Source organism: Podarcis melisellensis (genome assembly GCF_964234715.1).
Source record: "Podarcis melisellensis genome assembly, chromosome: 14".
Lineage (NCBI taxonomy): Eukaryota > Metazoa > Chordata > Lepidosauria > Squamata > Lacertidae > Podarcis > Podarcis melisellensis.
Genome location: NC_138546.1, coordinates 52,371,564 through 52,397,409, shown reverse-complemented (window position 1 = coordinate 52,397,409; position 25,846 = coordinate 52,371,564). Strand labels below are relative to the sequence as shown.

The following is a 25,846-nucleotide window of genomic DNA, read 5'->3' as shown; positions in this document are numbered from 1 at the left end:
CTGAATGCCAGGCTCTGGGAGCAAGGAATGGAAGGGACTGCAACTTTTCTGTCCAGCCAGTAAGCTTTCCTGAACTGCCTGCAAGCAGAATGCTGGATAGGTCTTCCTCTGCAGTCAAGAGGGATAACTCCTATTCTCTTGCTCTTCTCCTTTCCCTGTTGCTTCTTTGCCTCTGCTGCCAGAGATTGATGTCCCCAAAACTTCAACCGGATGGGTTAATGATTATAACCCAAACAACAATAAATGGTTCAAACTATTGTTTATTTTTTAAGTTGAGAGATAAGAAATGGAGGATACAATGCTAAGTCCAGTGAAGGACCCAGACAAGAATAAAGTTAAAAGGGTACTGAATAAAACTGGACAAAGTATTTTTTTTATTAAAAAAAATGCAAGTTTCAGCAGTTACATGGAAAGATTCAAATCTTGGTAACTCATTGCTAGCAAGCAGTGAGTAATAGGTATCTCAGTAGGGAAGAGAAGGAAATGGGCGTCTGCATCTACCTGATAAGGAAGGAAGATATGACATCCCAAACACATACAGTCGTACCTCGGAAGTCAAACAGAATCTGTTCTGGAAGTCCATTCGGCTTCTGATTGGCTGCAGGAAGCTCGGTGTTCGGGAGCCGAGGTATGACTGTATAGGTGGCCAAGAGAGGACTGGCATAGATAGATAGATAGATAGATAGATAGATAGATAGATAGATAGATAGATAGATAGATCCCAGCCGCCCCCCTTCAAGCATTTTTAAGTAATGACAGGTGTCTCCCTCTTTACGTTCCTGGGTATGCTCCATTTTTACATGTGATTGCATAGAGTGGGGAACACCATCTAAAAGCCAAACTCTGCCCAGAATTGGCCAAACTCCATCATAGTCTCCCTCCAAACCTTTTTCTCAAACTCCAATATAATCTCCCACCTTCCTACTGGCCCATATCAACATTTAATGGCCAGGTGGTGAGAGGGAGGGAGAAGCAGGTTTCACGTGGAGCATCCTTCTTTCCCCTTTTAGTGGATATCGATGTGGAAGATTACTACCCAGCTTTCCTAGACATGGTGCGGAACCTGCTGGACGGCAACATGGACTCTTCGCAATATGAGGACTCTCTTCGCGAGATGTTCACCATCCATGCCTACATTGCCTTCACCATGGACAAGCTGATTCAGAGTATTGTTAGACAGGTGAGGAGGGGACAGGGGATCTGGGGCTTTCAAGAAAGAACAGGCCTTGTCAGTGCTGTGCTCTAGAAAACCAGTGCAGGGCTCAGTCACTTACTGCTGAACCTCATCTGTCTACCAGAGGAGATGGGGATGAGAAATCCAGGAGGTTGTGTTACCTTTTTGTCTTAACTATTTTGAGTGAGTGATTGATTTATATAGCACTTAATGCCAAAGTAGGCCTCATAAGTGGTTTATCAAGTTACACAAAAATTAACTTGTACCCACACTTGTTACCCGTAGAAGGAATTGCTATTGGATGATGTGCCATTTGTGAGCTGTAGTTAATTCTCTCTCTGGCACGATTTAGGCTGCAATTTTATGTGGGTTTTTTGCACTTGATAATTTTAGTTACCAGAAAGCATTGTAATGTCTCCTGTATATGATATATCAACAGCTGCAGCACATTGTGAGCGACGAACTCTGTGTACAGGTGACAGAACTGTACCTGGCTGAGAACAGCAATGGAGCTACCGGAGGCCTGCTGTCATCACAGTCATCTCGGTCCCTTGTGGAGACAGCATACCAGCGCAAAGCTGAGCAGCTAATGCAAGATGAGAACTGCTTTAAGGTAAAAAAAAAGGTCTTGGAGTCTTTACAAAGCTAGGAAGAGAGATCCTGATGTACTTAGAGTGGGGGTAACGGAATGAGGACAATCTTCTTTGTCGCTAGCAAAACATCCAAGGATGTGCACGTTTCCAAATTGCCTTATGCTTACTGAGCAATTCACCAGGTATTTCACCTGGCTTCTGCCATCGCCCCTTGCAACCACAATTGGCATAACCACCTACCAGTTCCGGTGCCATAGAGACAAATCGCAAAAGGTGCTATAGGCTTGTATGCAGCAGTGGTTGCTTAATGATGCTCTTGGCCACATGCAGGTAAGCTGTTGTGCTCCGTCAAACAAGCACCTAACTAGTGAAATATATGTAGTTGTTTTTCTAATGATTTATAGTACATTTGACGCAAGCTGGCAGAAGCAGTATTTAGTCAGATCCCAATTAGCTACTCTTTCTGTTTTGAACAAGCATAGAAAGAAGGTGGCTGCCTCACCTGTGTGCGGGCAGAGGCTTCCATTTCCCTGAATTGCTATTCTTAGCATTTTCATTTTGGTTTCTTGGGTGTCAGTAGAGTGCCTTTCGCTTCTCCCCCACCTTCATCACTTTCCCAAATGCTACACTAGACAGACTTAAGCATGGCTTAGCTATAGTCCTGATCCCTTACACTTTTCTTTCTATTAAGTAAATGTTGTCCCCCACGTCCCTTACAGATACACAGGCGGCCCCACCAAAGTCCCAGTTTTTTCCACCAGCTCTTCACAATTATTTTTCTCCTCTACAACTCTCTAGTTCCCTTGCGCATGGACATTCTTTAGTTGCACTCACACTACCCAGAGCTTCATTTGCACCTGAGATCAAAATGCTGTTAAATATAATGTTTCCTTCCACTGAAGTTCGCTCTGTGTTCCCATTGCTTCCCTGCAGCAATTTCCATGCCCCCCCCTTTTTTTTAAAAAAATGTCCCTACATGCTGGAGCAAGTTGATATAAAGCTTTTGGTTTCTCTTTTCCCCCCTCAAACCCAAAATTGTGGGTTGGGGGAAGAGAAGCAGGTGATGGACTCAGCTCCATCATTTGTAGCTGAAGTGCTTCCTGCTGTAGTCAGCAAGTCTGGGCAACAAGCAGAAACTGAAGAAAGACAGCTGGGGTAGTGAGAAGCAGAAAAGTGTAGCCACAGAACTAATTTAAAAATGCAATGCCCAGCCCCCCTGCTCCGTGAATCAAAGGACTTGCAGGATTAGTGACTCAGCAGTCTAGCCTGGTCTTGCAGCATGGCTTAGCAGCCGGCAGGGCAATTCCCTCCCTTTCACCTTAAGGGCAAAATAATGCAGTTTCTTGATGGAGGCTGCTAGCCTAAAGAAAACTCATGGTTGCTATGGTGATAGTGGCTGACTCATCTGTAGACTTCCAGCAGAGAACTTTTCAAGTGAGCTCTCTGCTTATCTGAACCTTCTTCGATCTCTAACAAGGTGGCTTTACATTGCTGGGCCAAGTTCAGCCTGTATAGCATGTATATGGCCTTGGGTACCTAATAAAAACTCTGAGGATTATTGAGCTCCTTACTGAAGTACTGTCTTCTGTTGTGCAGTTGATGTTTGTTCAGAGCAGAGACCATGTTCAGCTAACTATTGAGCTGCTTGACACAGAAGAGGAGAACTCTGATGACCCTGTTGAGGCTGAGGTAAGAAAAGGACTGCTGTTGGTTGGTGGTTCTTAATTTCAGCTATCAAAGGACTATATATGCATTTTTACTGAAGCGCTTCAGGTGCAGTAAAAATAGGTCCAGGTTCTATTATGTGGATTTTTTCAGATTTTAACATGTGTGTATAGTAATAAGCAGATGCTGCTGTTTATCTTCAGAATATGAGTAGATTATATGCGTGCACAACTCCTTACAAAGGCAAGCAAGTCAGTATATTCAGGCTTCATCTGATGAGGTGCTTTCAGGTCAGAAACATTCATGACCGCTAGATAACTGATTTTTTAAAAGCAAGCTGAAAACATTAGCCATAGTAGGTGCCTAATTCCAAACGTTGCATTTTGAAGCATTACATACAAACAACAAGACAAGGTGAACCTCGAACAGTTTCCAATAATTAGTTGCCCAGTGCTTTTCTATGACGTCTTCATGCGGAACAATGACTACATGCATTCTTAGGCTGGAAAGCAAACAAAAAGTCCTTCCAAAATATTTAGGTTCACACAACATAATTATTCAGTGCCAAGGCTACTCATAGAAGATACTGTTGTGCATTGCCAAAGATCACTGCCAAAGCCAGAAGGGTCTAATCTTATTTCTTTTTATAGTCCTTTGTCCCTCAAGTTTGGGGTGAGTAATGCAATATTTTTAGCAATACAAGTGAAAGAGCAATATATTGTCCTTAACATGAAATGGTTCAGGCTGCTTTCATTGTGACCAATGTAGGGAAAAGGAGTGTGAGTTCTTTCAAAAATGGAACTAAACTTCAAAAGTTTGATCCTGAAAGTTACAGATGCATTTGCACTAACAAAATTCTATAAAATCTTGGCTTACCAAGATCAGTGAGTTGCCACTTATAAATGTTGTAACATTTGTGCCATTGAACCGTAATTTTAAGCAGATTATTCTATCCCTGCTTTAAAGTCCAAGTGGCACATACCTCTGCTGTTCTAAAACAAATAAGACAGGGTTTCCCCAGCTCTGTTTTTACAAATAATGAGTGTCACATCAATAACAGCAACAACAACAACAACAATAATAATAACAATAATAATAATTTATTATTTCCCCAGCCATTCTGGGCGGTTGCCTTCAGATGTCTTTTAAAAGTAAGATAGTTGCTTATTTCCTTGACATCTGATGGGAGAGCATTCCACAGGGCGGGCGCCACAGGAGGCCCTCTGCCTGGTTCCCTGTAACCTCACTTCTCACAGGGAGGGAATCACCAGAAGGCCCTCAGAGCTGGACCTCAGTGTCCAGGCTGAATGATGGGGGTGGAGACGCTCCTTCAGGTATACTGGACTGAGGCCATTTAGGGCTTTAAAGGGTCAGCACCAACACTTTGAACTGTGCTCAGAAATGTACTGGGAGCCAATGTAGGTCTTTCAGGACCGGTGTTATGTGGTCTCGGCAGCCACTCCCAGTCACCAGTCTAGCTGCCTCATTCTGGATTAGTTGTAGTTTCCAGGTCACCTTCAAAGTAGAGTGCATGGCAGTAGTCCAAGCGGGAGATAACTAGAGCATGTACCACTCTGGCGAGACAGTCTGCAGGCAGGTAGGGTCTCAGCCAGATGAAGCTGGTAGGCAGCTGCCCTGGACACAGAAGGGGAATTGAAGCTCCTCGGAAGTGGGGCTGTGTGCATGGTCCTTCATCCTTGGGTACCAGCGTAGGAAAGCTTCCTCTGTTAAAGGGAGCTCATTGGTGCATCTCTTTATTCTCTGTTCTATTTCAGCGTTGGACCGACTATGTGGATCGGTATGTCAATTCTGATTCTACCTCTCCTGAACTACGGGAACAGCTGGCCCAGAAGCCAGTATTTCTGCCAAGGTGAGTGAAATGATATTGCGCATTAGTCTAAGAACTAATGGGTCATTTTGAGGCATGTATTTCCTCTGGATATCATAGCCCCATTTCCTAGGGTCACTGTAGAAAACTGGCAGCTGGAAAGAACATGGTGGCAGTTGTGTGCTGCTGCTGCTGCTGCTGCTGCTAATAATAATAATAATAATAATAATAATAATAGTCTGAGAGTTCCTTATAGGCCTCTGCTTTTGTGACTTTAGCTGCTCCCCCCCCCCCCAAAAAAAACCCCAACAAAGCAGAAATAGGAAATGTTTCAGATCGGGGTGGTCACTAATATGTACTTGGACAACCCTGCTTCAGCTTCATGCAATTGCACTGTGTACAGACTTTGTAAACAGCTTTGAAGCTCTCCCATGGTTGTGGCTAAGTGCTGATCCACACATTAAAAACAGCCGTAGCTGTCTGTCTATGTCTCCCTCTCCTTGTGGTGGAAGGCCCTTCACCGAGTGCTTGGCGCAAGCAAAGAGGAAAGGAGTGGGTCACAAGGACTGGTTGATCTAATGCTTGCCTGTACTGAGGAGGAAAAACTAGCCAGCAAATGTCATCATGAGCTTTTGTGGCAATTCTTTGAATGAATGTGCCTTGGTAGCATATCAAAGATCACATTTTTGGTCAGGAAAAAAGGATGGTTATGTATAACAGGAGTTTCTCCTCCGCAGTGCAGGTCAAGCACCAATTTAGCCAGTGCCTGGGAATCACCCTTCCCCTCTCAGCTTGGGCTGAACTCTGCTGGGAGGGGATTTGCTCCTTTCCCCAGCAGTTTTTCAGCAAGTGGAGGAGGATGCAGGCAACCACGGCAACGTTAAATGTGTTAATCATCCCTTACGCTCTTATCGTCATTCAGCACGAGCAGTGTGATGGATTTTGAGGAGCAGGCCCCGCGAGCCACAACGTCCAGCCCGATGAGGGAGGCGGGTGCTAATTCCAGCAGGGGCTCTCTGCTTTACAGGAACTTGAGGCGGATCCGCAAGTGTCAGCGGGGTCGGGAGCAGCAGGAGAAGGACGGGAAGGAGGGTATCAGCAAGAAGCCCTTGGAGAACGTGGAGAGCTTGGACAAACTGGAGTGCAAATTCAAGCTCAACTCCTACAAGATGGTGTATGTGATCAAATCGGAGGATTACATGTACAGGAGGACTGCTCTGTTGCGTGCCCATCAGGTAGGCCTGAGCAAAGCGGGCGAGGTGAGCAGCTGTGGCTTCTCCCCAAGGGAAAGCTGCAGCCAGCCAGGATACACTGGTGTTTTGTTTCATTTCCCCTGCAGCCCTCTGCTTGCATCCCTCTTCATCAGTGCAACTGTGTTTATGACCAGAGGTGTCCGGGTCTGGTCCGTATCTTACTGGGAGATCAACTGGGAACTCACTGTATTCTGCATACACTGGCTTGCCTTGTTGCCAGTAAAGGGGGATCACTTCAATGGTACACTTAGTATGTGTAATGGGAGCCACTTTTTCTGGCAGAAAACCTGTGTCCATTAGACTATATGCAGATTGTGACATGGAGGGAAAAGAGGGTTGGTTGTACGTGTGCTAAGCAGGTATGCATGTCTGACCAAGGCCTCACTGCATAATGCCAGTCACTAAAGCTTTCTCTTGTTTTCTCCCTTCCTTGTAGTCCCATGAAAGGGTGAGCAAAAGGCTGCACCAGCGATTCCAGGCCTGGGTTGACAGGTGGACCAAGGAGCACGTGACCCGTGAAATGGCAGCTGAAACTAGCAAGTGGCTAATGGGGGAGGGCTTGGAAGGCTTGGTGCCTTGCACCACTACCTGCGACACAGAGGACCTGCACTTCGTGAGCATTAACAAGTACCGTGTCAAATATGGCACAATATTCAAGACGCCCTAAACTCCTGGGGGATAAGAAAAGGTCAAGTTGTGGGTGCACATTTCGTGCAGGTTCATCAAGGAAAACAAGGAAGATGCCTTCCTCCCGCCTCCTCCCCAGCCCCTCGCTGTTATCTCCGTAACAACAGCCACTTCTGGACTAATTCATAGCTGGTACATCTCGTTGCCCCAGGGGGGCCACTTTTGGAAATGTCCATCCTGAGAAACGGAAGCTGGAACTGCTGCCCAGAGGCTGAGATCAGACGCATGCTCCATGCCATGAGGGGAGCTGAGGTGTCCAAGTTGCTGTAGAGAAGCCCATCTTGCCTGTACACACACCAGCAGCGTTCTCCCAGCCACATGGGCATCAGTAACAACTGGGGGCTTTGAATAGCCTGACAAGATGTGGTGTGTTTGAACACCCCCTCCCCAAGAAGAAAAAGGAAAAAAAAGTCTTGCAGCCAGAGTATCTTGGTTGGGAATCTCCAAAATGCCCAGTCCCCAGCTTCAACAGGAGTAGACAGCAGACTTTCTGGAACCTTCCATTGGCTCTCAGGGCTCAGCAGTCCAGATGGCGGAAACATTGGTTCTTGAGTTTGCTGCCCCCTTCTCTTTTCTCTCCAGTTCCTTCCTTGCTATCTGGGTGCCTGACTTAACACAAACCATTAAGATCGGTCAGTCCTTTCCAGTGCCAGTGGAATGATCGTTTTGTTTGGGGTTTGTTTTTTGTTTGTTTTTTTTTGAACCTGCTTGTTTACTAGTCTCTCTTAGTGCCATGCACCAGCTTTTCACACAAACACTTCCTCTCACCTACACAGTACCCCTATACAGGCAACACAAGCTTTCACAATAGCAACAACCTATATTAAACTGGTTTCCCCCCTCTTTTTTTGTAAATAAATGTACATACTTGTCAATTTTTTTTTTGTTTTCTATTAAAGAAAAAGTATGCTTGATGTGCTAGTATAACTATACTAGCGTCTTGTGTACCTTAGTACCAGGTGGCTTCAGGTTCAGGTTTTAGTACCTACAGATGAGAGTGACAGAGACATTTTTATTACACTTTCTACCAAAGGGAGTTATCATTGTAGTGCTTTGTGTGGAAACTTGTTCCTTTTTGTAAAAAATAAATAAATACAAAAATACAAAAATATTATTATTATTAATAATAATAATACATCTTGGTTCTTACCAGAGAAAGATGTGTTCTTGCTGGTTCCCTCACTCTGTTCTGAGAGATGTATGGCTACCAATTGCGGGCAGGGAGGTATCCAACCCAACAAAAAAAATTCTTCATGGAAAGGGTGTGAGAGAGAATGAGAATGTGTGTGTAGTAGGATTACATGACTCGTATTTTAAACAGCCTATGTGATATATGAATGAGAATATATATCAGAATTTTAAAATTCTTTTTGTTTGTTTGTTTTGGGGAGATTGTTTTGCTGGGTAGCTTTTTTATTATCCACCTAGTCTTCCAGCTCAGAGAATTTGCACTTTTTGAAAGTGTTGCTGAGCTCCCTAGTTTGGGGTTGATTGTGCTTTCTTGTGTGATTCTTCTCATTGTTGAAGAAAATATCCTAAATACCAAACCAGTATTTGACAGAGCTGCTCAAGAGAGAGAGAAGAGTGTTTGTGTGTGTGTGTGTGTGTGTGTGTGAGAGAGAGAGAGAGAGAGAGAGAGAGAGAGAGAGAGAGAGAGAGACCATGCAAGACCATAGGAAAAAAGAGGGGTGGCCTTTTGTGGTTTCACCAGTAACATACACAAGCAGGGACATTTTTTTTTACTATAGATGGCACGAACAAAAACTGAAGATATGAAGGTCTCTCTTTTAAAAAAGTTGCTGTGGGTTTTGTAAATGGCAATGAACCTAACATTTGTGCCCTCCTCCAAGGAGGCGTTGGTTGCTTGTACAAAGTGACAAAACCAAGAGACCTTTAAAAATATGGCTTGCTGGTATTTGTCTTCTCCCCAAATCCGCCAAACTTACATCTCTCCGGGTATCCCAGCAAGTAGCTGTCCACACTCTCAGAACAGTGTTGTCACGGTCCAAGGCAAAGAAATTAGAGAGGAGAAAAAGAGGACCTGTGCTTCTTCCCTGTAGCTTAAGAGAACAGTGTAGAGGTGCAAGGTTGGGCCTCTGCAGTAAGAGGCAGGTTTGCACAGGGGAATGTGACCTGCAGCGGTAAAAGCAAGGAGTGAAGCCCAGCTGGGGAGTTCTTATGGTATGCCAGCAATAAGCTAACTTACCCATGTCTCCCTCCCTTGCCCTTTTAAAAGAGGGGGATGACAACACTACTGTGTCCTGTTCCATTTTGCTTGTGCTGCTCCCCTGCTCCTCACTTGCAACAGCCTCTCAGATGTACCTCTTCTGTGTATATTTAAACTATCAGTTTAGACCTTTTTACCAAGTTAGAAGATAAAACACTTTGCCCAAGTGTCATTTTGAACAAGACAGGTAGAGCAGGGTGGGATTTTTTTCTCACCCAGTGTTTTTGAGGGTAAGAAAAATCCCTGCAGCTGCAAAATAAAGGAGGCCACTGCCCTTCCTGTAGCAGGATTTCAGAATTCAGCATTTCTCTCTCCCCACCCCCTGACCCTCCCAACCCTGATGTCTGACATCTGTGAGCTCCAAGCTCCTAGTCCTGGCCTGTACAAATAGCAAAATACTTTCGTTCTTATTTTAAATTGCTTTTTGTATTCTGTAATGTGAACCTTTTTGCCACCTATTCATGTGATTTCTATACAGATGTTGTAAACTTGACTGTAGTGCAGTATTTCCATTAAAATATCAGGGCTACTCGTGTACAGATTTGGTGGTCCTTCCTGATCAAACTTAGCCAAAAACATTGGTGAGGTCTTGATTGGGTGAACTTGAAAAGTGCTGTTTGGGCTCTTGACTTGCATGCATTTGCCTCTGGTGTGCAAAACTGCTCAAAGCGGGTTGGTTCTCTTCAATAGACAAGCGCAACAGTGAGCAAAAATGTTTTCAGTTGTTGGGATTGCACTTCCCTTTTGTCAGATATGGTACAAAGGTGCTGGTATACTTGATTCTGATTTGAAGAAGTTTGATAGGGGCCTGTCCCTTTTAGAATTGAAAGTATGGCCTCATCTAATTAGTTTGGCAAATTGCAATTTTCAGTTTCAGTCTTTTTCTCATTTTTCCAATCTTAAGTTCCGTTTGTTCCATTTCTACATTTGTTTTGTGATTCTTTTTTAAGGAAATTCACACACAAAATTGTGTGCATTTCTCCTGATGTATGGTTGACTGTACATGATTTTGCCTAATACATGCATTTTTGCAAGCAATTTTCCCATCTAAAATGCATTGTGTACATTATTTTCACTGATTTTCTGTTTGTACGCACTTTCCCCAAATGTACCCTTTTTGTACAAATTTTCTTTTTGGTTGGAGGAACTGCATTGCAAAATTGGAAGAAGTGCAGATTTCAAATATTAACTGTGTTTTGGTTTGTGTATTGAATCAGGAAGTGCAACCGAAACAGGTTCCTGAAGAATTTCTCCGCAGTCCCTCCCTTCCTTAAAAGACAACTAAATGAAGATCTGTGTAGATGTGCTACGTGCTGTGCTGGAAGGTAGAATCTCGTTACTGGAGGTACAAAGTAGCCTGTGGAAGATTCTCTCTCCAGTGCGGCACTCTTAGTCTGTTTTCTCTAACGTGGAGGTCCCATAGCTGCAAATATTAAAAGTAGTTGTCTAGTCTAGATTAAAATTTGGAATAGGGAGGTGCTGTCATGGGCAGTTCAATTCATAAGATCTCTCCCCCCCCCTTGGTACCAGACCAGGATTTTCTGGTCCATCGTCTTCAGTAGCAGCCAGGCAGATTTGTCTGGGAAGTTTTCTGGCACAGCACAAACAAGTCTGCTGTCTCTTGCGTCCGAAGTGTCCGCTCCTAGATGGAAAGCTTTAATGTTCAGCAAGCAGCACATAATAGCCATTTACTCTCCCTGTTGCACCTCATCACTAAGTTGGTCACCATCTTGACTCCATATTCGGCAAGGATGGAAATGACTGGGCTGGGATACGCTCATTATTGCAGATTTTCAGACTGTCAGCAGAGGGCCCCCAACAGCTGGAAAGGAGGGAGCAAGAGGGATTGTGCTCAGTTAATCCCTTTCTTCAAAGGCTTTAACATTGTAAGTTTCCAATTTGTTTTAAGCCATACTCTGTCTATAGATGCTGCTTCTCTTATGGTGGGGAAATCATTTGTGCACAATCTAAAAAATGCAATATTTGATAATCAATATTTTGGTTTCCCTGTTTTTGTTGTTACTCCCTCTCACTCTTCATGTTATGGGTGTTTCTCACTTTACATACCTGGGTCATGACACCAACTGTGAGCCAAGACTGTGCCATGGAGGAGGAAGAGCCGGATGGCTCAGCAAGAGCAAAGTTGCAAGTCACAGAGACTCTGAACTCTGGTCCCAAAGCCAAGTCTGAGATGGAGTCACTTAGTCAGGAGCCTCTTGAGACAGCTTTCCAAACTTATGACTCCCTTCAAATATGGAACGCCCTGAACAGGTTTCCCTGAGGTACCAGCACCCCCCCCCCATATACACCAAGGACCTCACATTCCTCAATGCCTGCTCTTCATCGCAGCCAACATGGAAAGTGGGAGCTGACAAACCTTTTGGAATGTCACCCCAGCTGATGCATGAGGAGGGTCTGGCTGCTTAATGTGGGAGAAAAGATTGCTCCCTTCTTCCAAGGCAGCTTATTGCAGGGGTCAGCAAACTTACCGCGCCTTGGGCCGGTGTCTCCAGCGCCAATTGCGCGGAGGGTGGGGGAGCGCGTGCCCATATGTGTGCGCACACGCTATTTCTGGTGCACTTCCAGGTCGAAGGAGCACCGGAAATAGCTTGTGTGCATGTGCATGGGCCTCCAACCCGGATGTGCACCAGAAATAACCCGCGTGAGCACAACGCACATGCGCACAAGCTATTTCCAGTGCTCCTCCGACCTGGAAGTGGGCAGCCGCGCAGCGCCAGTAAGAGCAGGTGGCTGGAGTTGCTGCGGGCCAGATAAACGAGCCCCTTGGACCTTATCCTGCCCGCGAGCCTTAGTTTGGGGACCCCTGGCTTATTGTGTTGTTTCTGTGCTGTGTGTTAAAAAAGAGATCCCTTTTGTCAGCAAGTTATTCAAGTCTGAGAGCTGCAACTCTAGCCAAACCTTGCCTGCTTTGCCTCAGCCAGCATCTTCCTGTGTCCCATTGTGCTTCGCAGTTGGGGTGTTACAGGCAGTGGTTTTCAGCGAGTATCCTAAGTCCTTAAACTCGTTAGGTGTTAGGCATTTTTAGGAGCTGTGCCCGATTACACAGCGCTTCATCAAACAATCCTCTTTCCAGCATGCTTGTAGATTAGCTGCTTGCTTCTAGCCCCTAATTATGCTGGCATCCTAACAGCAAGCATTGGGCAAAAAAGAAAGGGGGGAAACCCTAATAATTGCTGTCTCTGAAGTATTCATAAATTAACATAGTCTGAATGAATTCAAACTTAATTTAACAGGCCAGTGCTCCTATTGTGAGTGTTTTAGTATGCAGCATTGTTTGGAATTAGTGGAGAAGCACTTCCCCTTGCATAAGGGATCAGGGTCAAAAGTAGATGAGGCAGCAGTTTGCCCTAACAAGAGAAAATGTCAAACGGCTTAAGGAGCTGTGCAGCAATTTTCACACAGTGGGAAAGTGGCACAACTCAGTGCAGAGCACCTGCTTTGAATGCAGAAGGTCCCAGGTTTGGACCCCAGCATCCATCTTGGGGGCTGGGGGAGAACCCTGCTTGAAATCCTGGAGAGCTGCTGCCAGTCAGTGCAGACAGTACTGAACTAGATGGCCACAATGGTCTGCGGAAGGCTGTGCCCTGTCCTCCTACATCAGTTTCTAAATCACCTCCCCAGACCTGCTGGATCAGAACCTCTAACGTGCATTATAAACTGGATCTCAGTATGGTTCCAACTTTAAGTTATTTATTACACCTTCTTTCAAGAGATGACAGATTAGCTGCTCTTGTTTGTTGTATTTTAAATGATGTTTAGCACATGTATAAAAGTAATAAAATACACTTAACAAAATGGGTTTGGGTGGGGTAAGTACCCAAGGAAACCATTCCCTATCCTTCATTTTGTTTCATGAGGCATACGTTTTGAATGGCTTTGAAACTGATAACAGATTAAATGTATGTTTTGTATCCATGGAGAGGTGCAAAGGTTTCAGTGGATGGGAACAAGTATGTTATGATTCTAGATAGTCACATCATTTCTCATTTGCATTGTCATTTTCACATTGCTGTTAAATCGACCAAATGCTCTGCCATGGTACCACTAATGAGATTCGCAGAGAAAAGACCACGTGAGAGAGACAGTGGTGCTTGGATGCTTCTTGACACGACACACAGGATGTTGCTTCTTCATGGGATAGATTTCTACATGCAGGGATTTGTTTAATTTTCATATGGCAGGGCTGTCTGTTGTGTCAAGCCCCCAGCTGCTGACTAAAGTTTAGTCTCAGGATTGCGTCTTAGTTATTTTCAAGAACTAAGCTGTGGAGATTAAGCACAATTGAGCAATTGGTAATCCATGGAAAAAAGCAAGTGGATCTATCAGAAAAAAGCTTGTGTGCTGCTGCTCCCTGGCAAGTACAGTGACTGCATGAGCAGTGTGCTTTGTCCTTAAATGCTCTCAAACTCTAAATCCTGAGCTGTAATCTTCTAGGCAACAGGGATGAAAAATATTATCTTGTCTGTAGGGACCACAGGTTTCCAGCACTGCCTTTTGACAACAAATTCCTTAAGCTAATTGTGGACTGTGCAAAGAAAGACTTCCTCGGTGATGGGAAGCAGGCGTGGCTGGATTCCCAACTCCCATCTGCCCCAGTTGCAGGCCCAAGGTGAGCGTTGGTGGGCTGCAGGTTCCCAACCCTGTTTCCATCCAAGGCAAAATTAGCTCAGCATTAGATGGGGCAATGGCTGCTGTCAGAGATGCCTCTGAAATGGGGAAGTAGGCCGCCTCAGGGTAGGTCTGTCAATGATGTTGGCTGTGATAGCTCCCTGGACGTAGGAGGCTCAAGTCAGTGATGAGAGATGTTGCCTTCCTTGCTTGTGGGTTTCCAGGAGGAATCTGATTGGACACTCTTTGGGTCAAGGATGCTTGACCAGAGGGACATTCAATCTCTCGTTTGGGGTAGAGCATGCCTGAAGTGTTGCAGAGCCAAAGAGTTTGGAGGAGCCTGAGGTAAACCTAGGGATGGGAAGCCTGTGGCCATCCAGATGTTGCTGCACTACAGCTCCCATCATCCCTGAGCCCTGGCCCTGCTGGCTGGGGTTGATGGGGGTTGTAGCCCCCACTGGAAGGACGTGTGGATCCAGAATTGGCCTCCACAGTCACGAACTCATTGTTAAAACCGTGTTTATGGAAGGCAATCTTACTCAGCTACGAGTAATCACCAAAGAAGAAGAGTCCAGCAGCATCTGGAGGTTTCCACATTGGCACCCTTTGCTCTAAGGTGCCACCAGCCTCTCTATTGATAAAGCCCTGCAGAGTTCACTCTGGAACTTTTCATTGCTGGAGGGAACTGAAAGCCTTCGGACGAGAGACAGACCTTGGCTCAGTGGCAGAGCATGTGCTTGGCATGCAGAAGGCCCCATGTTCAATCCTCAGCATCTCCAAGTAGGGCTGGGGAAAAGCCCAGCCTGAAACTCTGGCGAGCAGCTGCCAGTCAGAGTAGGCAATGCTGATCCTAGGGAGACCATTGGCCTGACTCGGTCTAAGAGCTTCCTAGGACTGATCAGTTCATTTTCTTGCTCAGAAACCCTGCAGGTTTGAAGGGTCTCCAGCTCAAGGAGAAGCTGGGCCTTTGGGCCAGCCTCATCCACAATTGCCACGGTATCCCCTTGGCTAGCTGGAATGCTGTGCTCCTTGTGCTGAGGGAAAAGAAGAGGAGGGGAACCCTTTCAAAGCATTGGGCATTATGTTCAATAAATTTAATTACTGCTCAAATCATACAAATTTGTAAACTACAAAACACAAAGTAAAAGAATGGAAAGGAGATCAGGAGCACACAGAGAGACACAATTCTAATGGGACTAGGGTTTGTAATCAGAGTGAAAAGCCCAAGGCATGGGCTGGTTGACTGGGATTCAAGATGACATGTATGGTCACGTACGAGGCTGCTCTGTAGGCCACACACAGGGATGTTTACTGCACAGGATTTCTCTCACACAACATCTGCTTGTTAATCCATCTCTTCATCCCCCACCCGCTCGATGGTGGCTGGTACTTTTCACTCTCTTACGTAAATTCTTGTGCATACGACATCATCCGCACCAAAAGTCTGGAGGGGAACAGAAAAAGAGACACTTCCAAGCAAATCAGACAGCAGAAAGGGTGCAAGACTCCCTCTGTTGCCAGGAATGGGAGGGTGTTGCTCTCTTGCTTTGGGTAGTGATATGGATTGGGCCCAGAAGGACTTGGGCACAAGGATAGGCAAGAGCAATGAGGAAAAGGGGGGTCTGCTCAGAAAGGGCAAGGAATGATAGCATGATCATTGTCTGCTCCCCATTAGAAAAACACAAGCACTTTTCACCAAATGCTAGGTAAAGGTAAAGGACCCCTGACAGTTAAGTCTAGTTGCGAACGACTCTGGGGTTGCGGCACTCATTCGAACCGCCAATCTTCTGATCAGCAAGCCCAAGAGGCTCAGTGGTTTAGACCACAGCGCCACCCGCGTCACTAAATGCTACACCCATGTTAATACTGAGCTAACCCATAGAATTAGGACCTCTTAGAGAGATCTGACTAACACCTGGGTTTAATGGGCAGTATTTAAGTTTTACTCAGAGTAGACCAATTGCAATTAATGAAGATGGCTAGGTTGGGTCCATTAATTTAAGTAGGGTGACTGAGTAAAATTTAGTTGAATGCCACCCAGAATTTTCAGGCATGGAGCAGCTACTACTGTGTGTTTTTCTCAGTCATCTTGAGGGCAACTTGAAACCTCCTTCCTCCTCCCTTTATTTCTTTCTGTCTTTCACAGAAAAATAATGCTGCTGTGAAAACACAGCACTACAACAATATCAGTGAAAGCATCAACAGCATATTAGCAAACTTGTTAAAAACAAGTGCAAACCCCCAAGGCCTCTCTGAAGAGCACGGTTTTTAAAAGGAAGCAGGGAAGATTCCCACTTGGCAAGGAGTTCCACAGGGCAGGACCTGCCACATGAAAGATTCGGCCCCTGACAAGGGCCCACTGAAGTCAGGTGCCTGGATTGGCTAGATGCCAGCACACTCCATGGCTGCTACATCAAGAAGAGTTCTCAGAGACCCCGAAGCCAACACCCTATTTTGTAATGTTTTGAGTGACCTAATAAAGGTATTGCATTGATGTGGATCTGGGATAACGTGTTGCCTGAATATGGATTTTTCAATTTGCCAGCATGGCTGCTTCTGCTTTTTATATCATCCTTAAGATTGTTGTGGGTGGGTGGGTGTGGAAATGTTCAAGGGATTAGGGTTGGGCTCTGCTGAGACAAAGTCTGAAAAGTCACAGCCACTGGAGATCAAAGCTTCTAAACTGTGTGTTGAACCTTCTCACCAGCCGCGTTCAATTTCACAATTCTGCAATGCCATTTATAAAAATGTTCACTCATTCATCCGTGCCCCACAGCTCACTGGCTTTAATCAGCTGAGGCATGGTTTTTTTTCCCTCAGGGAGAGAGAGAGGAGGGGGCTTATGAATCTTTCTTTCAAACTGCTCAAAAGCCTCTGGATTTGGATGATAATTGATTTGGAGATACCTTTCTTCCTCCTTGGTGTGATCTGTGAACTATGCAAAATTTGTCTTCAGGCTGCTTTCATCAGGAAAGTAAAGGATGAGAAGAGGGTCTCAGTGAAAATGATGGTTCTACCAAAAATTTTCTTTTTGTTTCAGACTTTACCCATCTGTATTTCAACTGAGAATTTTTTTAAAAGGCAAAAGATGATAGTAAACATTGTACACCAGGGTAAAAGACCCAGATTACAATTAGCTGTGATCTATCTGCAGTCTGGGGTGGGGGTAGGGAGCTTGCTCTACCTCATTTATAAAAATGTCATATTCAAAATGCAATTGGAATAATACACAACACAAATGAGAAACTATGGCAGCAAATGGAGTTTGATAGAAATATATAGAGTACTGAGTCTACCATGTTTAATACATAATAAAAACATTTTTGATTCTCTAATAAATCCATGCACAAAGTCAGCTCTGAAAGCAAGAAGATGTGGGCACCTCCATTAACTCCCTCAGTCTCTCCATTGATATCTTTTGTACTGCACCCAATTTTGATACAACAGGAAAAGACTGTTATTCAGAAATGGAGAAAGAAAGACCTTTATTGACTAATTTATTTATTTGAAAATGCTTCAGCTAATAAAGAACGAGAAAAATGGGAACGGCTTTATGGTCAATGAATAAAGTATTTCATATCAAACCAAAATTAAAGACTTGCATACCACAAGACCTTTAACATCCTTTGAATTTTTTTATTTTATATATGTATGTATGTATGTATGTATGTATGTATGTATACTCTATCAAATAATTAATGAGTTAGCAATTGGAGGATGCAACTCCGTGAAACAACAAAGGGAATCTGATCCAGGGATAGAGATTGCAGAGGTGGATTGGTATAATTTGTGGACTAAATCAGTTTCAACTTGGATACATTTAAATTACTACACCATTACGGTGTAGTTATATTAATAAAACTACCCCACCATTGTGCTGGAGAGGCTGCAATAGTATAGGTACCACACTTCACATGTGGTGGATGTGTGAACACAGAAAGCCCTCCTGGCAGAGGGGATTTACAGAAATAAGCTGTAACATGTGGAATGTACTTCAAGTTTGGGATTGTTAACTATTTTTTAAAGGGCAATCTGAACTTTGTTATGAAGAACTAATTATTTTTCTTTTAATAGCGGCATGCCTACTAGAGGCACAGAATTGGAAAGGATTGAACCATCTCTGTATCTCTCATTATTGCTGTATTGGAAAAATTAACAAAGAGATTACATGCACTGAATAATACAAATTATGTAGACAATTGGCATTCTTTTATAAAACACCTTACTGATAACCCTGAAGAATAGCAACTACCAAAATCACAGATTGGACTTTGGCAAAATTTAACTAAATTGATCCATTCTGAAGGAAGAAGTGGGGAGAGTTGGGATTTTGTTTTTGTATCCCCCCCCCCCGCCTCTTTTTTGTGGTTGTTATATATTGGAGATTAGTAAAACTTTTTTTTAAAAAAATGAACGAACTCTGCAAAATGTGGCTTCAGGCTGCTTTCATCAGGAAAGTAAAGTCTGTGTGTGTAGTGGGGTGGGGAAGGAGAACTTATTTGTAATTTATCTAAGGAAACATTCAATATTCAAATACCTGGCAACCTGTGGTAGTTTCTTTCCTGTGAAAATGGGTCATAGTAGAGATTGGAGGTTGGGGGGGGGAGAATGTTCCAAAATCTGTGCCACTTGAGACCAATTTACCTACAAGGTGGCCTTGCCCCCACATTTGCCCACTCAGCTGCTTCAGTCAGTGGCATTAGCATTCCTGCAGGTGCCACATAATACCTGTTCCTGCGAATCTTTTATTGTGGCAGCGCCTACACATTGAAACTCCCTGCCTATTGATTTTAGGCAGGCACCTTCACTGTATTCTTTTTGGCACTTGCCTGCTGATGCTTGTTTAGGTGCTTAGAAATGCTGGTGTGAATTTTAATGTTTTCATATTAAAACTTTTTTGTATGTTTTATTGTTGTAAATTGCTCTTTTTAGTGTAGATTGTTTTAAGGGTGTTTTTCTTTTCAGTCAAGTGGCATATAACTTTTATGAAATAAATAAATAAAAATCCGCAAAAACTCCCTCTCCCAAAGGTTTTAGATTTCTATGGCTGACACAGAAGTTGCAAGAGCAGAACTTCCAAGGACCTTGGAGGTTCGCCTGAGTCCTTTTGCTCCTCCTCAACCACAGCATTTTTCTGATGCAGCACTTGTGGCGTGTGTGTGTGTGTGTGTGTGTGTGTGTGTAGGCTGAGGTTCCTTTGGCTTTTACCAAAGACCAAACTTTGTCTGTCCTGTGAAACTCCCTGCCAGAAGTCAGCCAGCAGGAGTCAGCCCTGCTTTTCATTTTGGAATCTTTTATCAACAACTGTGCAGACAATTAAATTTATTATTATTATTATTATTATTTTGCAATCTAACTTTTTAACCAACCTCCCCCCCTTGCTGTATTTCTGATGTTGTTATGGCTGCTGTATTGTGTCTGAATGCTGTACTCTGCCTTGTTATCTTTTTTATGAAAGTGAGGCTTGTAAATATTTTAAGTAAATAAATAAAGTGGAGGTTAGGACTGAAGATCTTGAGAGACATGATGGAGCCACTTCTAATGCAGAGGGTTCTGGGTCTGGTTTTTTTACAACAAAGGGTATTCTGTAGGTGAGGGGAGCGGGACTCCCGCCACTCCCTACTGGGCTGACCCTGGGTTTGGTGGGCCCCTTGGCAAAAGACTTTCATGTTAATTGCCCCCCCCAAAAAATGCAGTATTGCTCCAAGACATTATGATGCCCTTTCAATTTTGTTGGACTCCAACTTCCATTACCCCTGACCATTAGTCATGCTGGCTGGGGCTGATGGGAATTGGGGTCCACCAGCATCTGGAGGGTCACACATTTCCCATCAGTGCATGAATACAACAGGGGAAAGGGGGCTTCTCTATGTACCAGGAAAGCCCACCCTTACCATCGAGACCCAACCCTGTAAAATTAAAATTTCTTACCAAAATCAGCTCCTCTCCGGCCAGTTCTCTCGTCCAGTATGTTTTGGGGCCTTCTCCCTCCAGAAGAGTTTGTTTGCAATAGATCTTGTTTTCAGTCTCCCAAGTGGCTAAACTCTGCAAGCAAAGAGTACCCCCCCACACACACACACAATCCGCACATCCGGGGGGGGGGGAGGGATTAGCTGCATTATTTCATGACAAGCCTGAAGAATCCAGATTAAACAGCATTGTTTTCTCAATCTTCATCTTGCCCCCATCAAAGTCTCAATGCTACCTTCCCTCATGGAAACTGGATGTCATCCATTTCGTAGTTGCTCATTTGTGATGCCAAAACAGTTCTGCGGGCTTCCATCTGCTCAGTCAGAGAGTGACAGAGGCGTCACTACCAGCTGAATGAAACAGATTTGGGGTGGGCTTTAGCTTGGTCTGATATGCTTGCAGGTGTGAAGGTCACCTGGCCAGGCCCACACCAGAGCAAGGGACCCACTGCCCATATCCTAGAGCTGTTCTTCCTCCTTGCTACGGTTCACCTGCGCTATGCATGCAGGTGAGAATGAACAGAGCAAGGAAAAGGCTTCACTTGCCAGGACTTCCCTTCCCAAGCAGTGCAGTAGATTGGTCACAGAGGGCACTCCTGATCCATTTAACTATTTTTTCCTTTGGTAGTGCAATTGGTAGGTGCATGGGGCCAAACTGGATTGGACCCCTCTACCCACCCGCTTGCCAGGGTAGGGTCCTAATCAGCCTTCCAAAACTATTCACACACATATACACCCCAACCAAGGTGGAAATTGAGGAGGGGCAGAGCCCAGAAGAAGAGGTTTGGGGTCAGCTAGGAAGCCCCCAAGTGCAGCAGCCTGGAGGTTGTCTTTCCCTGCCCTAAAGCTCACCAGTCACCTCACGCAACTCAAACCACTAGACAGCCAGCAATTCAAAGTGGTGGGTGCAGAGGGCTGGATAAACAGTCCCAAAAACTAGGCAAAATTTCCTTGTGTAAACAGCCGAAGTAGAGAAATGGTAGCAAATGGCCTCTTGTATGTCAGGATCCATGAGGACCCATCCACTTTCCCTAATGGCTATTATTGTCACTATTTTGTACCTCTCAACTTGACTCCACGAAAGGCTAACACCAGAAGGAAAGGAATTTCTGATTAACAAACAAGAGACAACAATGGGAGGGGCGAGGCAGGGGGGCTGGGGGTAGCAATGCCTTTGTCTTAATATCCATGGGACACTTTGCTGCTGAGGAAACTAGAACAAAATGCAGGGCGGTGTGATCCAGGCTCATCAATTCAAGGCTATAAAAGATAACAGGGTGTTCTCTCCCCCCCCCCGGCAACACAAAAGAGAAAGTGGGGCTGTGGGGACTTGCCTCCCCCAACAAAATATTTGAGGGGGCTGGCTCCCTCAAAGCTGACGTTCATTGCCATTCAAGTGCTGTCTCATGCCATCCATTATGTGGGGTGGACCTTACCTGGTCCCCACAATATTTTATTCAAGTTGGCACCCCTGAGTGACAAACAGATAAAACACATCCCGGCACATCAAAATGTAGCAGCCTGAGGATGTAATACTTTTCTAGAATAAGAAATGCTCTGGACTGGAGAGATCCCAATCAGCAATGCCTTTATGGTCCTTAATTGCCCCTGGAATCAGGATGATCTCTCAGAAATCTGTCCCAACTCTCTAAAGGACCCATCTTATGTGGCTGATGGCAAGAGCAAGGAACCCCTGGATTAGGGTTGGAAGGGACCCCAAGGGTCGTCTAGCCCTCCCCCCATGATGATGTTGATTGATTTGGGCAGCATAGTGTTGGACTGCATGCCAACTCTTGTTGGCATCGGTCCGTCTCAAGAGGCAAAGGAGGGCATCTCCGAGGGTGAAGTCAAATTTCTGCCTTAGCAGCACTGAAGGTGGGGTGCAAGCCTGGGCAGGGTGTCTGGAGGTCCTGGACTGCCCAGATGACAAGATGCCTCTCAGCTTTGCATATATGTCATCTTTCCTCCCAGGTGGTGTGCCTGGTTCTCCCCCTCTTCATTTGACCCCCACAATAACCCTGTGAGGTAGGTTAGCAAAGAGGCAGTGAACAGTCTCTACTAGTCTGCTGGGAACATGATTAATGCATTAGGCCCAGAAAATCACGTCAGCACCCCACAACTCAGAGTAAGCCCTGATGGAAAGAGCCAGAGCTTGTTTTTCCACCTCTGAAAGCCAGCTCAGAATTGCATCTCTGTTTATACATTAATACATGACACTACAATTCTAAGGTGGGATTGTTGTTTGAGTGTCCTGCTGGGAGCTCAGCCTAACCTACATCACAGGGTTGTTGTGAGGGTAAAATGGGGAGTGGCAACAACCACGTATACCACTTTGAGGTCCTTGGAGGTAAGGTGGGATAAGAATGTGATAACGAATAAATGAATAGCAGAGTATCCTGCCTTCTGGGCAGTGGGCCCAACTCTGTGGAACTGCCTCGTTACAAATCAGGAAGGCATTGTCCCTGCTGAGTTCCAGATGTTGAGAGGAGGGCCGGCCCATCCTGTTTGGCCACCTGAGGTGAAAGGGGAATGTGCCCCCCCTCACCCCCACTTTTGTTGTCACCAGAACACACCCACCCTTGCCAGGCTGTTCTGCAAGGCACTGCCGCTTGCCTTCTCTGCCCCAGGGGAGGGGAGATGAGCAGCAACAGCCCAGGGGTTGGGCTCCTCTGGTGCCTCTGCTGCCTGACAGAGGAGCTTCACACCCACCTCAGGGGTGGGCCAGCTCTGGTCAGGTGGAAATGGCTCGATTTCAGGTGGGTTTTGCCCTGTGACTATTGTTTCAGCATGTCTATTCTCTGAAGTTTTAACCTGTTTTAAATGGTGCGCTTTGCATGTTTTTTTTTCTTACCTGTAAGCCGCTTTGAGTCCTAAAGGTAAAGGTAAAGGTACCCCTGCCCGTACGGGCCAGTCTTGCCAGACTCTAGGGTTGTGCGCTCATCTCACTCTATAGGCCGGGAGCCAGCGCTGTCCGCAGACACTTCCGGGTCACGTGGCCAGTGTGACAAGCTGCATCTGGCGAGCCAGCGCAGCACACAGAACGCCGTTTACCTTCCCGCTGGTAAGCGGTCCCTATTTATCTACTTGCACCCGGAGGTGCTTTCGAACTGCTAGGTTGGCAGGCGCTGGGACCGAACAGCGGGAGCGCACCCCGCCGCGGGGATTTGAACCGCCGACCATGCGATCGGCAAGTCCTAGGCGCTGAGGTTTTACCCACAGCGCCACCTGCGTCCCTATGAGTCCTAGGCTGCTGCTAAATCAACCATTAAATAATCATTTGTGTTTTTAATAGTGTTTTTGATTGTTGCATACTGCCCTGAAGTTTTATGAGATGGTGGTATAGGAATACTTTTATAGTGAAATAAATTGATAGAGTGGGAAAACAGAGTACAAAATCCTTAAATGAATAAGGCAGTAACACACAGCGGTTATTTATTACCCGACACTTCCTCCCGTCCACGGTTTCTTCCTCGAAGCTCTCGCCAACTTTGAAGTTGATCTCGGTGGTGCGGACGGTGGTGGAGGTCTTAATGTAGAACTGGTCCCCCTCCTGGCGGATCTCCACATGTGGTTTCGAGGCAGCAGCTACGGCCACTTTCCTGAGCATGGCGTTGACCCCTGGGCAAAAACCAAGGAGGAGGAACCATGATGCTGAACACAAAGTTAACTGCCGAAAGGACATAAGATGACCACGAAGAGCCTGTTGGGCCAGAAGGGCAACCCAGATGATCAAGGGTCTTGACACCAGGCCTTATGAGGAATGGTTGAGGGAGTTGGGTGTGTTTAGCTCAGAGGAGAGGAGACTGAGAAGTGACAAGATAGCCAGCCTCAAATATCTGAAGTCCTGTCACACAGAAGAAGGAGCAAGCTTGTTTTCTCCTGCTCTGGAGGGGAGGACCCAAACCAATGGATTCAAATGACAAGGAAGGAGATCCCAACTGAACATCAGAAAGAACTTTCCGACAATAAAAGCTCTTTGACAATGGAATGGACTCCCTGGGAAAGTGGGGGGCTCTCCTTCCTTGGAGGTTTTCAAACAGGGGTGGGGGGCATCTGCTAGGAATTCTTTAGTTATGATTCCTGCATTGAAGGGGGTTGGACTAGATGACCCTTGGCTGTTCCTTCCAACCCTAAACAGAGGCCAGCCGGATGCCTCTCTGGGGGAAACCCACAAGAGTGCTCTCTCCTCCCCTGTGGTTTCCAGCAGCTGGCATCCAGAAGCACCGCTGCTTCCGACCCTGTCAGACCCCTGGTTCATCTTGCTCAGTACTGCATGCATTGACTGGCAGCAGCTCTCTGGGGTTCCAGGCAGGAAGTCTCCCCCCCCCCTCTCTGGTGATGCTGGGGACTGAGCCTGCAAACTTCTGCCTGCCAGGCAGGTACTTTAAGGCTTAACTAGGGCCCTTCCCCAATGGCTTGCGAGCAGAGGCTGTGGACATGGGGGTTGGGGAAAGTGGGGATGGGGCAGACATGTAATTCAGTCCACCTGTTAAGGCCAACCGCCTTAATTCCCGAAACAATACAAGAACCACAACACAAGCAATCCTTGGGAATCTGCACTGTGGTTCTCTGGACTGGGGATTTGAACCTAAAGAGGTGGATCCCAGAGTCCAGTGTGTGTAAAAAAGGCATGTATTCAGGTATCTAATATACAAAAAGGCATTGTATTAAGGGATTGCTTTGCAAGAATAGCATACAGTCATGAGTATACTAGGAGAAAGTCACAGTAAAAAAAAGGGTGAATTTTCAAGATGACTTTTTAAAAAAAAATGTGGAAATGTAAAGTTAAGAGTGGAAAAACCGAGAGAGAAACAAAAATTGTCAGATCCGCCCATTCGCAGGAGTAAGTCTCAACGTGTTCATGTAAACGTTGCAGGAACACAGGCTCAGCCTGCCCCCTAAAACGATCCCCAAAGAGAGAGAGGGAGAGAGAATCCCCCGCGCTGATTCCCCCCCTGAACCCCTCCCCGCGCTCATTTACTTGAGAGTAAGCCCGGTGAGCACAGCGGCGATCCTTCTGAGTGAATGCGCCTCAACCCACCGCGTTCACCTTCTACCTGGGAGTAAAGCCCCACGGGGCGTGGCAGCTACTCTCCCCGTCCGGGGAGCGAGATAGTCCGGATCCGATGCCGCGCTCCCGGACGTGGGGAGACCCGGAACCCGGCGGCCACGAGGGACTCCAGTCGCGTCCCGCTCTCCAATGCGCCGTTGACTCCCGTGTAAACGTGTGCACGAGGGTCCGCCTGCCCGGTGACCTGGGGGCGGTGTTTTGGGGGTGGGGGAATGGGTGAGCCCCTCCGCCCCCTGGAGTCCCCCAGCCAAGCCTCTCCCGGCCCCCCGGCCCCTCCAAGCGCAGCGGCCAAGGCTGCCCTTCCTTGCTCACCCAAGACTTTGAGGAGCTCGTCGAAATTCTCGCTGTTCTTCATCTTCCAAGTGCCGGAGAAGTTGGGCATCGCTGGGGAAGAAGCTGCCCCGGAGACCCGACGACGAAGGAGGGGAAGGGCAGGCGAGCGAGGCAGGCAGGCAGGCAGGCAGCGTCGGGCGCTTCTCTCTCTGTCCGTCTGAGCGTCTGCCTCCTTCTCTCTCTCCCTCTCTCCCTCTTCTGTGCAGGCACCTTGCGAGGTGGCCAAGTGTCTCTGCGCTTTCCCCGCCTCTCCGCTCTGCCCACCCCCGCTCCCCCCCAGGGAGCCTCCCGTCCACCCATCCATCTGCCTCTTCTCTCCCCTCACCCCCCATCCACCACCCACCTACCCACCCGCAGCCTTCCTCCTCCGTTCCCAGAAGCACCCACCCCATCCATCATCCCCTGCCCCTCGCCATT

General features: G+C 46.2%; 2 protein-coding genes across 5 annotated transcripts in view; one reads left to right on the top strand and one right to left on the bottom strand.

The window, feature by feature from the left end:
- SIN3A (SIN3 transcription regulator family member A) overlaps positions 1–9,964 on the top strand; it is a 64,174-nt gene extending 54,210 nt beyond the window's left edge. For 2 of the 4 annotated variants that reach the window (XM_081887603.1, XM_081887602.1), the window contains exons 16-21: positions 1,011–1,180; positions 1,614–1,787; positions 3,364–3,456; positions 5,208–5,302; positions 6,183–6,495; positions 6,950–9,964. In XM_081887603.1, the coding sequence (XP_081743729.1) occupies positions 1,011–1,180; positions 1,614–1,787; positions 3,364–3,456; positions 5,208–5,302; positions 6,183–6,495; positions 6,950–7,180 (1,076 nt within the window). In that variant the 3' untranslated portion in view covers positions 7,181–9,964. The remainder of the gene's footprint in view (positions 1–1,010; positions 1,181–1,613; positions 1,788–3,363; positions 3,457–5,207; positions 5,303–6,182; positions 6,496–6,949) is intronic. The other 2 variants (XM_081887604.1, XM_081887605.1) reach the window with 2 other exon arrangements.
- Positions 9,965–15,135: 5,171 nt separating this feature from the next.
- CRABP1 (cellular retinoic acid binding protein 1) lies at positions 15,136–25,569 on the bottom strand. Its single transcript, XM_081887842.1, has 4 exons — positions 25,409–25,569; positions 23,465–23,643; positions 19,988–20,101; positions 15,136–15,500 (listed from the first exon to the last, which is right to left on the bottom strand). The coding sequence occupies exons 1-4, from the start codon at positions 25,476–25,478 to the stop codon at positions 15,450–15,452; spliced, it is 414 nt and encodes a 137-aa protein (XP_081743968.1). The 5' UTR covers positions 25,479–25,569; the 3' UTR covers positions 15,136–15,449.
- Between the last annotated feature and the right edge of the window lie 277 nt (positions 25,570–25,846).

What these genes read in the sequence shown, in the direction of transcription:
- CRABP1 (XM_081887842.1), bottom strand. Translation starts at nt 25,478, where the DNA reads ATGCCCAACTTCTCCGGCACTTGGAAGATGAAGAACAGCGAGAATTTC. An exon ending in TGGACGGGAGGAAGTGTCGG is followed by an intron (nt 20,102 to 23,464) that starts GTAATAAATAAC and finishes CTTTGCTTGCAG; the next exon opens with AGTTTAGCCACTTGGGAGAC. An exon ending in CCGGAGAGGAGCTGATTTTG is followed by an intron (nt 15,501 to 19,987) that starts GTAAGAAATTTT and finishes GTTCCCCTCCAG; the next exon opens with ACTTTTGGTGCGGATGATGT.